This window comes from Onychostoma macrolepis, chromosome 10 (genome assembly GCF_012432095.1).
Source record: "Onychostoma macrolepis isolate SWU-2019 chromosome 10, ASM1243209v1, whole genome shotgun sequence".
Lineage (NCBI taxonomy): Eukaryota > Metazoa > Chordata > Actinopteri > Cypriniformes > Cyprinidae > Onychostoma > Onychostoma macrolepis.
In genome coordinates, this window is record NC_081164.1 from 7229503 (window position 1) to 7243235 (window position 13733).

Here is a 13733-nt window from a genome sequence, read left to right on the forward strand (position 1 = left end):
AGGAGCCCACCACGACGGAGCAGACGACCACCAGACCTGAGCAGAAGACCACCACGGTGAAGCAGAGACCACCACGGCAGAGCAGTAGACCACCACGGCGGAGCATACAGAGCAGAAGGAACTGTAGACCATGGCAGGGACTGGGACCTAGAGAACATTGAGACACACAAGACAGAGAGAGCATATACGGTCTCAAGGACAGAGGCAGGGAACATATGAAGTCCATCAATATTTTCTTTGGTGACAACTGAGCGGGCAGACAGTTCATAAGTAAGCTCACTGATCGAAACTGGACAGGAAGACAGGTCAAAATTTAGACTTGTTGACTGGAACTGGACATGAAAACAGTTCATAAACAGACTCCCTAACTAGGACTGGCAAGACAGACATATTAGAAGAAACAGAACAAGCAGACAGTTCATGAATGGTCTCTATGGCAGTGACAGGGTTAACGGGTAAAACATGTAGTGCATTTACAGTTTCTGGGCTCACAACTGGACTAATGGGGCAGATTACAGGTCTCTTGTTAAGAACTGGACAGACAGGTGGTTCAACATTAGACTAATTAGGGGAAATGGGACAGACAGAAGGTTCGTTAACTGAGATCACATAAGCAGACAATTCAAAACAGGGTGTGTTGGCAGAGATAGGGTGAACAGACTGTTCAAAACCAAAAGCATTGACTGGAACTGAACTGACAAACAATTCATGGAGTGATACTGGGCAGGAAGTTAATATTAAATCCAAACTGTTGATGGAATCAGAACAAACAGGTAATTCAACATCGAGCCCCTTGAGGAGAACAGATTCTGGGTAGACTGACATTTCATAATCAGAGTCTTTGACAGCATTCACACAGACAGACAATCCAAAATCAGACTCAGACCAGATAATCAGACAGTTCATATTCAGCCTCCATGGCTGGTTCAGAACAGGACGAGAGATCAGAAATGGCCTTCTCGGCCGGTTAAAAGTAAGACAAAAGTTCATTAGTGCAACAAAGCAATCCCCATCATAGGAAGTGCTTCAGACAGGGGAATTAGTTCAGGAGCAGGAGGGTTAGAGTGAATGGGTTTGGGGATACCAGCTGTGCGTGCAGATACCAGCGGTGCATCCCTCACACTAGATACCAGACTGGGATACCGAAAGACTGACCTTGAAGATTTGGGTGTGACAGACAGAGCGTGATGAGACTCTGGACCATCAGCTGTGACGAGACGAGACTCTGGACAATCAGCTGTGACGAGACAACACCCTGAACATTCAGCTGTGACATGACGAGACTCTGGAAGGTCAGCGGAGATGTGACAAAACTCATGAAGATCAACTGTGACCTGACTTGACTCATGAAGATCAACTGTGACCTGACTTGACTCATGAAGATCAACTGTGACCTGACTGGGCTCATGAAGATCAACTGTGATGAAGATCAACTGTGATTTGACTAGGCTCATGAAGATCAACTGTGACCTGACTGGGCACATGAAGATCAACTGTGACCTGACTGGGCACATGAAGATCAACTGTGACGAAGATCAACTGTGATTTGACTAGGCTCATGAAGATCAACTGTGACCTGACTGGGCTCATGAAGATCAACTTTGACGAAGATCAACTGTGATTTGACTAGGGTCATGAAGATCAACTGTGACCTGACTGGGCTCATGAAGATCAACTGTGACGAAGATCAACTGTGATTTGACTAGTCTCATGAAGATCAACTGTGACCTGACTTGACTCATGAAGATCAACTGTGACCTGACTTGACTCATGAAGATCAACTGTGAACTGACTGGTCTCATGAAGATCAACTGTGACGAAGATCAATTGAGATTTGACTAGGCTCATGACGATCAACTGTGACTTGTCTAGACTCATGAAGATCAACTGTGACCTGACTTGACTCATGAAGATCAACTGTGAACTGACTGGTCTCATGAAGATCAACTGTGACCTGACTGGGCTCATGACGATTAACTGTGACTTGTCTAGACTCATGAAGATCAACTGTGACCTGACTTGACTCATGAAGATCAACTGTGACCTGACTTGACTCATGAAGATCAACTGTGATTTGACTTGACTCATGAAGATCAACTGTGAACTGACTGGTCTCATGAAGATCAACTGTGATTTGACTAGGCTCATGAAGATCAACTGTGACCTGACTGGGCTCATGACGATTAACTGTGACTTGTCTAGACTCATGAAGATCAACTGTGACCTGACTTGACTCATGAAGATCAACTGTGACCTGACTTGACTCATGAAGATCAACTGTGATTTGACTAGGCTCATGAAGATCAACTGTGACCTGACTGGGCTCATGAAGATCAACTGTGACCTGACTGGGCTCATGAAGATCAACTGTGACGAAGATCAACTGTGATTTGACTAGGCTCATGAAGATCAACTGTGACCTGACTGGGCTCATGAAGATCAACTGTGACCTGACTTGACTCATGAAGATCAACTGTGATTTGACTAGGCTCATGAAGATCAACTGTGACCTGACTGGGCTCATGAAGATCAACTGTGACGAAGATCAACTGTGATTTGACTAGGCTCATGAAGATCAACTGTGACCTGACTGGGCTCATGAAGATCAACTGTGACGAAGATCAACTGTGATTTGACTAAGCTCATGAAGATCAGCGGTGTCTTGACTTGATTCATGAAGATCAGTGGTGTCTTGACTTGACTCATGATGATCAACTGTGACTTGACTTGACTCACAGTCAAAAAAAGACAGAAATTTATACCAAAAATGAACGAGGTCTTATTTATTTATTTATTTATCTTTTACAAAATGCATCATTTACCTAGAGTGTGAAGGAACTGGCAGCTGAAAAGTAGCAGGACGCTCTCATAAACCTTCATTGCTCCACAAAATGGCTTGTTTGGACCTATTCCAAACCAGAAATTATTTCAGTATAAGTAAGGATAAAACGTGATCAGTAATTAAACACAGATAATAATAATAATAATAATTTTTATTTATATAGCGCCTTTCTAGCACTCAAGGTCACTTTACAAATCAGGCTTAAGGAAGAGAGACAATAGACATCAATACCAAAAAACAAAAGCTAAGAGTAATATACAGAAACCACTTACAAGATTAGATTAGAGATACAGAAAGAATGAAGATAAACATCCATAACAGGGTACAGTACACAGACTATAACTTGAAATGTAATGATCAGAAAAAAAAAGGGTTTTTAAGAGGTTTTTAAAGGAGAGAAGGGAGGATGCCTGACAGATGGTTTGGGGAAGAGCATTCCGCAATCTGGAAGCAACAACACTGAAGGCCCTAGCTCCCATAGTCACCAGACGAAACTTAGGGGTGACTAACAATCCCTCACTAGAAGATCTTAATGAGCGGGCAGGTACATATGGTAGAAGTAAATCAGATAAGTAAGAAGGAGCAATGTTATGGTGGGCTTTAAGTTAATACGCAGGGAAACCGGGAGACAATGAAGATGATAAAGGATAGGGGGGTAACACTTTAGAATACTGTTCCGTCGTTAATGAATAACTACACAGGAACAAATGGCTAATGCACTATTAACATTGTAGTAACTTCTATTAACTAATAAGAAACTCTGATTAAATGATTTGTTAAGTAATAGCGCTAAGTTGAAACTGGTAGTTCACTATTAGCTAATCAAAATGAACTACTAATTACTTGGATCAGTATTCTAAAGTGAAGATTGCGGTAACCCCCTAGTAATGATTTAAGTGTTACCCGATCTAGCTAAATGAATTACTAACCAGGACCTTACAAAAACCTCAAAAGTTTACAATGACTTCAGTAATTACTAGGGAGTTATCACGATCTTCACTTTAGAATACTGATCCAAATAATGACTAATTCCTTTAGAAGGATGTAGTAACACCTGAATAATTACTATTCAATACTTTAAAAAAAACCTCAAAAGCTTACAATGACTTCATTAATTACTAGGGAGTTATCATGATCTTCACTTTAGAATACTGATCCAAATAATTAGTAATTCCTTCTGAAGAATTTGGTAATACTTGAGTCATTACTAGTGGGTTAACATGACCTTTACTTTAGAATGAATTATACATTAGGTATTATTCATATTAATTATCAACCTGTATACAGTAGTTCTTGGGAGGTATGAAAAAAATAATAGTTACTGATTAGCTAATAGTGAACTACCACATTCGACTAAGCACTATTACTTACTAATTCATTAATCAGAGTTTCTTGTTAGTTACTAGTAGTTACTAGAGTGCTAATTTTGCATTACTCATGTGTTCTTGTGTAGTTATTCATTAATGATGGAACAATATTCTAAAGTGTTACCAATAGGGGTAATGTGATCGTTCTTTCTTGTGTGAGTAATCAAGCGAGCAGCAGTTTTGAACATATTGTAGTAATTTGATATCATTAGCTGAGATGCCACAAAGAAGTGAATTACAATAATCTAATTGGGATGTAACAAAGGCATGTATAACAGTTTCAACATCCTGCTGACTGAGAGAGGATCAAATACGCGAGATATTACGTAGATGGAAAAAAGCTGTCTTAACCACTTTACCAATATGATCGTTGAATGAAAGAGTAGAATCAACGAGAACACCAAGATTGCAAACTTTGATAACCTTGTAATAAGATAACCTTGTCTTGTTAGATCAGGATTCAGCAGTCAGTGTGGGTTCTTCTCGTCTGAGATCCACACAGCAAAATCACCAGCGTTAAATTAACACTGCCCTGTGTTTATATAGGAACTACCAGCAGAGTGTAGCACTGAAGCAGTGTTTAAGTTAATGAGATAATTAGGTGATTAATTAAGTGATGATTGACCATTAATGAACTACAGATCCAGTTATACAATAAAACAATAAAATGACTTAAATGTGTTAAAATTTTATATTTAAATACAGTGTTGGGCAAGCTACTTGGAAAATGTAGTGAGCTAAGCTAACAGTTACTCTTCTTTAAATGAAGCTTAACTACACTAAAGCTACAGCCCTGGGAAATGTAGCAAGCTAAGCTACGGCAACATGGCAAAAGTAGTTTACTACATCCAAGCTATTTAAAAAAAAAAAAAAAAAAAATTCTATTGATCCAACATAATACCAAGTCAGTGCTCTCTCAGTGATCAATAAAGCTGTCAGTCAAGCAGATAGACAGGCATGTTCAGTTTAACTGTTTATTCAACAGCTGTTCCAAACCAATTTGGCAACATAATCAGTATCAAATACAGGGCCGGATTGAGCTCAAATTGTGACATAGGCAAAATACATTTTTGCTGTCGGCAAATCTGTATACTTTATTGTATACAGATACATTTATATAAATGGTAACACTTCACAGTAAGGTTCAGTAGTTAACATTAGTAGTGTTAACATGAACTAAGAATGAACAATACTTCTGCAGCATTTATCTTAATGTTAATTTCAACATTTACTAACGCATTATTAAAATCTAAAGTTGTTTGTTAACATTTGTTAATGCACTGTGAACTAACATGAACTACCAATGAACGACTGTATTTTCATTAACTAACATTAACAAAAATTAATAAATACTGTAACAAATGTATTTTAATGAAATCGTATTGTATAGTGTTACCATATAGAGGCCTACAGATAGGCTATGTTTATTTGCATCGTTGCATGTGTCATTAGATATTAATATAAACATTTCACCAAAATCAAGTTCAAATACGAAGCTTTTGACCAGCGAATGTTTTTCTTTATTTATTTTTTCCTGACTCGTGTCCCGTTTTCCCCAGTTTTCTGTCGCTGTGTGGGCATTCAGTTTTTTTCTGTTATTTGGCCAAAGTATCATATTATGAAAGATTCAGCGCTTCGCACGAGCTATTTGGCTGTGACTCGACAACAAATGCTAAAGAAACTCTTCTCCGCTCCTCAAAAACAAACAATAAACAGTGTTTTTGAGTAAAGAAACAGCTGTACTTATTCAATCAACAGTTCTTTATTTACCTTCAGACTGCAAACAAGCTGAGATGCTCTAAACTGCTCGCCGCACTTCATTCACGAGAGAGGCGGGAGGAAGAATGAGGTTTGACTGACAGTTTGAGGAGCCAATGGCGTTACGAGCTTTAGTGTCTGTGGCGTCACTTACTGATCCAGGATCAGTGATCACAGTTGCCAAGTCCGCGTATTATACGCGACTTTGGGCTTCTTTTTTTGTAAAGTCGCGGGGAAAAATCCCTGGTCGCGGGTTGCGGTTTTTTGGGCTTATTTTAAAAAATATGGTCGCTTGTTAGGGAAATCTGATAAGCAACTTCGTTTTTTTAAATTTATGTTCGCCTGTATTCTCCAATGCATTGATTGACACTCTGTCTGCTCGCAGTTAATAGCCAACAATAATATAAGTGCTGTAGCGTAATAATATAAGTGCAATAATATAAGTGCTGTAGCGTAATAATATAGGTGCAATAATATAAGTGCTGTAGCGTAATTTGCCATATGTTCCGTCCCTCATTGGAGAAAAATCACATTCTAAAAGAAGGCGCGTGACGCTGTGATGTAGACTTAGAGGAGTGGGATGACTTTCTTTTAGCCTAATTTTTACAATGTTTTGTAATGTATTAATTATCACGGGCTGTAATAAAAAACAAGTAGTCATATCCTAATACTGAGTAAATACATTTGGTTCGAATAGCCTGGTATAGCAAGATTTCTTTTTTTTTTTTTTTTTACATTTAAACCACATTATTAGATTACCTTTTGACTTCACGAATACACATAAATGACAGCTTAATGATTTTTATCTTTTTATAATATTTTTAAATATTATTATATAATATTTTCTTTTAATATAATATATATTATAATTGAATATATAACTGAATATAATATTTTATATTTTTCTATAATATTTATTATTCTATTTATTCTATTCTATTATATCTATTTATGTGGCATTTTGTTTTTATGTCATTTATTTGATAGTTATGTATACATTATTTTATTTTAAATGGAAGAAAAACCTGTTTTTGACCTCAAAATACAGCACTCTGTACAGTGTACATGGCTGTGGGGACGAGCAGTTTTGTGATGCTTGGAATTCTTTATAATGAATTAAAAACAAATATTGCCACATTAATGCCTCAAGAAGGTGTAATTGTTCAAATAACACATTGTTTCATTTTAAAATATATTTTAAAAAAAATTGTAACCAAGTGTTTTTCAAGTGTAATATTTCTGTAAAGGCTAGGGACAGAAAAATTGACATTTCCATAGAATGACCACTATATATATTTTATGCTATAAATATGTGGGCAGCTATGTTACAGCTCCCCTTTGAAGCTCTTGTGCTTTTCTCCTTTTCCATCGCTCCAATCCTATTCTGCTCACAGGTGATGGAGACGAGTTTTGATCCCACTTTTGTTGCAGTTTGCTAATTTTTTAAAATAGCTTCTGTTTTTACTTTTCAGATAAAAGAGTGGTTTCAGTTTAATATGTTGCAGGCTCATTTATTGGTAATAAATAATTGATAATAAATAATATTGATGATAATAAATCATAAAAAATTTTGGGCTTATTTTGGGCTTGTTTTTGAAGCTGCGGTTGCTTATTTGTCTCGCGAGAGTTGGCAACTGTGTCAGTGATCCGTAGCTGTTATATTTCTGATTTGAGCTCGAGTTTCAGAATGCTTTCTTTGGAAAATGTAACGTTAGCTTTTGTTGACGCTACCGCACTACTTGATCAAAAAAAGAGCTTAACTACCGAAAAGCTATTTGATTCAGAAAGCTGTGACGCTACCACCACGCTACTGAGAAATGTAGTTAAACTACTAGCGTCACTACTTGTAGCGACGCTACTGCCCATCACTGTTTAAATATGTTCAAGAATTGTATTGCATTATCGAAGCCATGCCTTTAAACTTCCAGTTGTCTGCTTTAATTAATCATTAGCAAATGATTTGCAAAGGTATCTTTGTGTTATGACTTTACTTGTTGAGGCACAGAACTATTAACTAACTGTTAAGTAATATGTCATTGTGGTTATAGATTTTGAATTAGTTAGTCATGTGCCTCAACAAGTAAAGTCACACCATGATACCCATGCAAATCATTAGCTAATGATTAATTAAAGCAGACAACTGAAGTTTAAAGGCATGGCTTCGACCCAATGTGGTAATTAACATATGAATTTGCTTCATTAGTTAATAAAATAAGTTATTAGCTAATTAATACATTATGACACATTTAATTAATAACAATTTATGAGTGCTTCCTCTGCTGCGGTGGTCTTCTGCTCCGCCGTGGGGATCTTCAATCCTGTCTCCTCTGCTGTGGTGGTCTTCTCCTCCGCCGTGGGGATCTTCAATCCTGTCTCCTCTGCTGTGATGGTCTTCTGCTCAGCCGTGGGGATCTTCAATCCTGTCTCCTCTGCTGTGGTGGTCTTCTGCTCCGCCGTGGGGATCTTCAATCCTGTCTCTTCTGCTGTGGTGGTCTTCTGCTCCACCGTGGGGATCTTCAATCCTGTCTCCTCTGCTGCGGTGGTCTTCTGCTCCACCGTGGAGATATTCGGTTCCGTCTCCTCTGCTGTGGTGGTCTTCTGCTCCGCCGTGGGGATCTTCAATCCTGTCTCCTCTGCTGTGATGGTCTTCTGCTCCGCCGTGGGGATCTTCAATCCTGTCTCCTCTGCTGTGATGGTCTTCTGCTCCGCCGTGGGGATCTTCAATCCTGTCTCCTCTGCTGTGGTGGTCTTCTGCTCCGTTGTGGGATCTTCAATCCTGTCTCCTCTGCTGTGGTGGTCTTCTGCTCCGTTGTGGGATCTTCAATCCTGTCTCCTCTGCTGTGGTGGTCTTCTGCTCCGTTGTGGGATCTTCAATCCTGTCTCCTCTGCTGTGGTGGTCTTCTGCTCCGCCGTGGGGATCTTCAATCCTGTCTCCTCTGCTGTGGTGGTCTTCTGCTCCACCGTGGAGATATTCGGTTCCGTCTCCTCTGCTGTGGTGGTCTTCTGCTCCGCTGTGGGGATCTTCAATCCTGTCTCCTCTGCTGTGATGGTCTTCTGCTCCGCCGTGGGGATCTTCAATCCTGTCTCCTCTGCTGTGGTGGTCTTCTGCTCCGCTGTGGGGATCTTCAATCCTGTCTCCTCTGCTGTGGTGGTCTTCTGCTCCGCTGTGGGGATCTTCAATCCTGTCTCCTCTGCTGTGGTGGTCTTCTGCTCCGCCGTGGGGATCTTCAATCCTGTCTCCTCTGCTGCGGTGGTCTTCTGCTCCACCGTGGAGATATTCGGTTCCGTCTCCTCTGCTGTGGTGGTCTTCTGCTCCGCTGTGGGGATCTTCAATCCTGTCTCCTCTGCTGTGGTGGTCTTCTGCTCCCTGGTCTGCCAGCTCTGTCCTGGCCCCTGCCCAGTTGGTTCTTCTATTATTTGGTAACTTTGGTCCAATTCTTTCTTTAAACAATTCTTGAGCAGTGCTGTAACTCGACATGCAGCATGCACTACAGACTGTGCATTTTCCTTTAACTGAATTTTGTAAACAAATAGTAGGGCACCAAACCATTGAAAACATCAGAGAATCTTTGAACTATGTCATCTATAGAGCCACTTTTATTCACAGCTGAAATGTGAAGGTTAATATAGTACACTCTTTTGACAAGAATCAGGTTCTTATAAGCTTTGTCACATAACAGTGAGTCTAGTTCCTCAGCGGCAACAGAAAACCTACGGTGGCCGGGAAGTGCAAAACAACATTACAAAGTGTGAAACACTTTTACGAAGCTCGAGACAAATTTACATTTTGGAAAACATTTTTACCTATCATAAAACACAATTACATAGGAAAAACACTTTTAACAAGGACGAAACAAATTTACTTTTTAGAAAACAAATTAACAAGACGCAAAACGCTTTTACCAGTCCCGAAACAAATTTACAATGACAGATTCTTCACGGAAAGGGAATGTACCACACACCGGAAGTGACGCGGTGAAAGGTGTTGTTGTTGTTGTTGTTGGTGAGCGTGGTAAATTCGTGTTGTGGTTGTGGAGTAAATGGTGTAAATAAAGTTTATGGTGACCGAACATGGACTGCGTCCGAGGGATGTTTTGCCCGTTTTGTGGCAAACATATGAGCAGCTTAACGCGGTTTTGCTTTACGTGTGGTCGGTGTTTGGAGTTTCTATAGGACGCGGACCAGACGGCAACATCAGACATACTGCATCAGTGTGCTCAATATTTTAACGAGGGTCACTCGTACGCTGTAATCGTGGACATGATGTCAAGTCTACACGGTGTAAACATCAGCTTGAGGACTCTTAAAAGCAACCTGATCTCACAGAATTCCGTGTAATGACCACGGACTCTTAACCCCTGAATCTGTGGTGGCATCACGGAATCGCCGAAAATCCCGTGGTGAGCTCACAGAAGTGATATCAATGTAAGTCAGTGACAGGCATCAGCCGTGGTCCACGCACGGATCCATTACACGGAATTCTGTGAGACCAGGTTGCAAATTATATATTGGGTCGTAACATTGCCATTATTGCATATATGTTGGGGTGTGATTTTTCAATGTAAACAGTATTATTTATATTACATGAAGCACTTCTAATTTGAGGAGGCACCTTAAATCCTCACATCCTACTGTGCTGTTAGCACAAGCTAGAACAGAGACTGAAGATGATAGCCCTGCAGCAGCTGGAGCTGTTTCTTCCACCAGCACTTCTTCAGCTGGACCTTTGACGGCTTTGGCTGGCACGCTGACCACATCTGCCGCATCCAGTACACCAGCAGCACCCACCACCATGCAAGGACCAGTTAGGCCAAGGAGGCCACAACAGCAAACTTCAATGAGCAGTTTTGTAACAAGACCAATAGATCCATTAAGACAAAGCAAACTTGATGAGGCTCTGGTGAGAATGATTGCCTGTGACTTTCAGCCATTTTCTATAGTGGAGGACAAGGGCTTTAAGGAGTATTCACATCTTCTGGACCCGTCATACAGTCTACCTAGCAGAAAAACACTATCAAAAACTGTAATGCCTAGGCTGTATGACAAGTTAAGAGGTGATATAATGGACAACATCAAGAGTGCATCTGCTGTTTGTCTCACAACAGACTGCTGGACCTCTTTGACTACAGAAAGTTACATGACTGTGACATGTCATTTCATAGAGTACTTTCAGATGACCTCCTATCTCCTGGACTGCTTTGTTTTGACAGAGAGACACACTGCTGCTCACCTGGCAAGTGAGCTGACAAGAGTTACAAATGAATGGGGTGCGGGTGACAAAATTGTAGCTTGTGTTACAGACAATGCCAGCAACATTGTTTCAGCCCTGAACGACCATCTCCACTGGGACCACATACCTTGTTTCGCACATATGCTGAACCTCATTGTCAGAGCTGCATTGAAGGAGGTCCAAGCAATATTGCAAAAGGTCAAGACAATAGTTGAATACTTCCATAGAAGTACAGTTGCTTCAGACAAGCTCAAGGCCACACAAAAACAGATGGGTCAAGAGACGTTGCGGTTAAAACAGGATGTGGCCACAAGGTGGAATTCAACTTATTACATGTTGAAAAGATTTACTGAAATCAAAGATCCAATCATCTCCACCCTGGCACTAACTAATGCATCTCTGCCAACCTTGTCACCAGAAGAATGGAACATTTCCAGAGAAATTTTGGACATTATTAAGCCATTTGAGGAGGTCACCACTGAAGTGAGTGCAGAAAAGTAAGTATAGTTATTTTTTATTATTATTCATTTTAAAACATTTTAAACCCTCTTAATGATGCATGTTTTTCTGTAGCCTTATTTTTAACAGAGAAGTATATGCAGTACTGATTTTGATTTTGTTATAATTAATTTAGAAACAATTTGTAATCTTCATAGGTTTGTGACTGCCTCCAAAGTCATTTTGATGACAAGAGGTCTTCAGAGGATTGTTGCACGATATCAAAGAAATCCCTCTAGATTTGACCCTGTTAAAAAACTAGTGGATTCCCTGATGTCAGAAATGACCAAGAGGTTTGGCAAAGTGGAACACATTGAGAAGCTTGCTGATGCTACTTGCCTGGACCCAAGGTTCAAAAAGCAAGCTTTTGTCAATCAGCAGGCAGCAGAAGAGACAGTAAAGAGGGTTACAGCAGCTGCAGCAGCTATTAACCCAGCTCAGAGTGAGGAGGAGAATACTTCAGATCCTGGTGCGACTGTCAGTGCAGGGGCCATGTTTTGGGAAGACTTTGACGAGAGGGTAGCAAGCTTGAGGCCTTCTGCTACCACTTCTAAGACATCAGATGCTATGATGGAGATGCGGGCCTACCTTGCAGAGCCCCTCTTATCCCGCACATCAGACCCTCTGGCGTGGTGGAGGAGCTGTTCACCAGTATACAAAACCCTTTCTGAGGTCATGAAGGCAAGACTTTGCATTGTGGCCACATCTGTTCCATCTGAAAGAATTTTTTCTAAAACTGGGCAGATTATCTCAGAAAGAAGAAACAGACTCAGCCCATCCAAGGTCCGGGAGCTTGTTTTTTTGAATGCAAACATGCCTTAAAGCATGTTCTAAAATATAGCCACAGTGTGTTATTTATTTTAAAGCTTATTTATTTTTTAATTATTTAAAAAAAGCCTAGATTGTTGTGCAATATATATATATTTTTTTATATATATATATTGTGATTTTAAAGTTAATCTGTTAAGGTTATTAGGCTCTGTGGCTCGAGTATCTTTTAATTTTAATTTGTTATTTATTTTAAAGCTTATTTATTTTATTTATTATAAAAAAAGCCTAGCTTGTTGTGCAATATTTAGTTTTAGTTTTTTAAGGCTCTGTGGCTTTAGTATATTTTAATTTTCTTGTATTTTTTATTTAAATTGTTTTAATTCATTTTGGAATAGTTATCCTCTTTGCTAAAGCTTTTTCTGGCACAAAAATAATAAAAAAACAATTCAAGAGTATGTACACAGTGTTAATGTCTAGTGTTAGTGTCATATGTTACAAAAGTATAGTAAGTAACACTATAGTCTAATCTAAAGGGTTAACTCAAAAGACATTAATACAAAAATGTATTGTATTTTATGAAGATTAGACTCCAAAAAATTTTTAAAAATAAAATTAAAGCATAAACAACTCTTTATTATCTGTATTACTACATTCAGTATTATGGAAAAGAACCATCGTGACAGAAATTAAAAGCAATAATTTGAGACCAGAAATGCATCACATAACTGTACGAGTAAATAATAATAATAATAATAATAATAATAATGACTATGCACCCGTTTGTAAGGAAGGTTGTAAATTAACAAATTTCTCTACCCAAAGCTGTCACGTCACGTGACAAAAGAACGAACGATTCAAACCCGATGACTCGAAACAGGTGAACTAATCAATTCTCTTTCCGGCTCTGACTGCATTGGTTTAGCGTATGGGGCTGTCACGTGATGAACGAACGGCTCAAACCCGAAGATTTGTCAGAAAGAGATGAGATGAGCTAATCAAGACCCAGGTAAACGATGAATTAATCTTTTCTGTTTCTTATAGCATTATAGTTTGTATTGTTTGTAGTGAGATCAACGTTTGCATAAGTAGTAGATGTGTTAGGGAAGTAGCACGTAACATTTTAATTATATTTTGTTAAGATGAACGAAATGACTCGAAAAAAGATTCGTTCATTTTGCTGAACGAGACTAAAAGGTCCGAGTCAGTAAAATGATCCGAACTTCCCATCACTAGACCACTGCCATCTTGAGTAAATGACGTCATTTGG

General features: G+C 39.3%; 1 protein-coding gene across 1 annotated transcript; it reads left to right on the plus strand.

Annotated features, from left to right (window-relative positions):
- Positions 1 to 10759: 10759 nt before the first annotated feature.
- On the plus strand, positions 10760 to 12517 carry LOC131548722 (E3 SUMO-protein ligase ZBED1-like). The gene is made up of 2 exons (XM_058790216.1): positions 10760 to 11694; positions 11854 to 12517. Exons 1-2 carry the CDS (start codon positions 10760 to 10762, stop codon positions 12515 to 12517), a joined length of 1599 nt encoding a protein of 532 aa, XP_058646199.1.
- The last annotated feature ends 1216 nt before the right edge of the window (positions 12518 to 13733 follow it).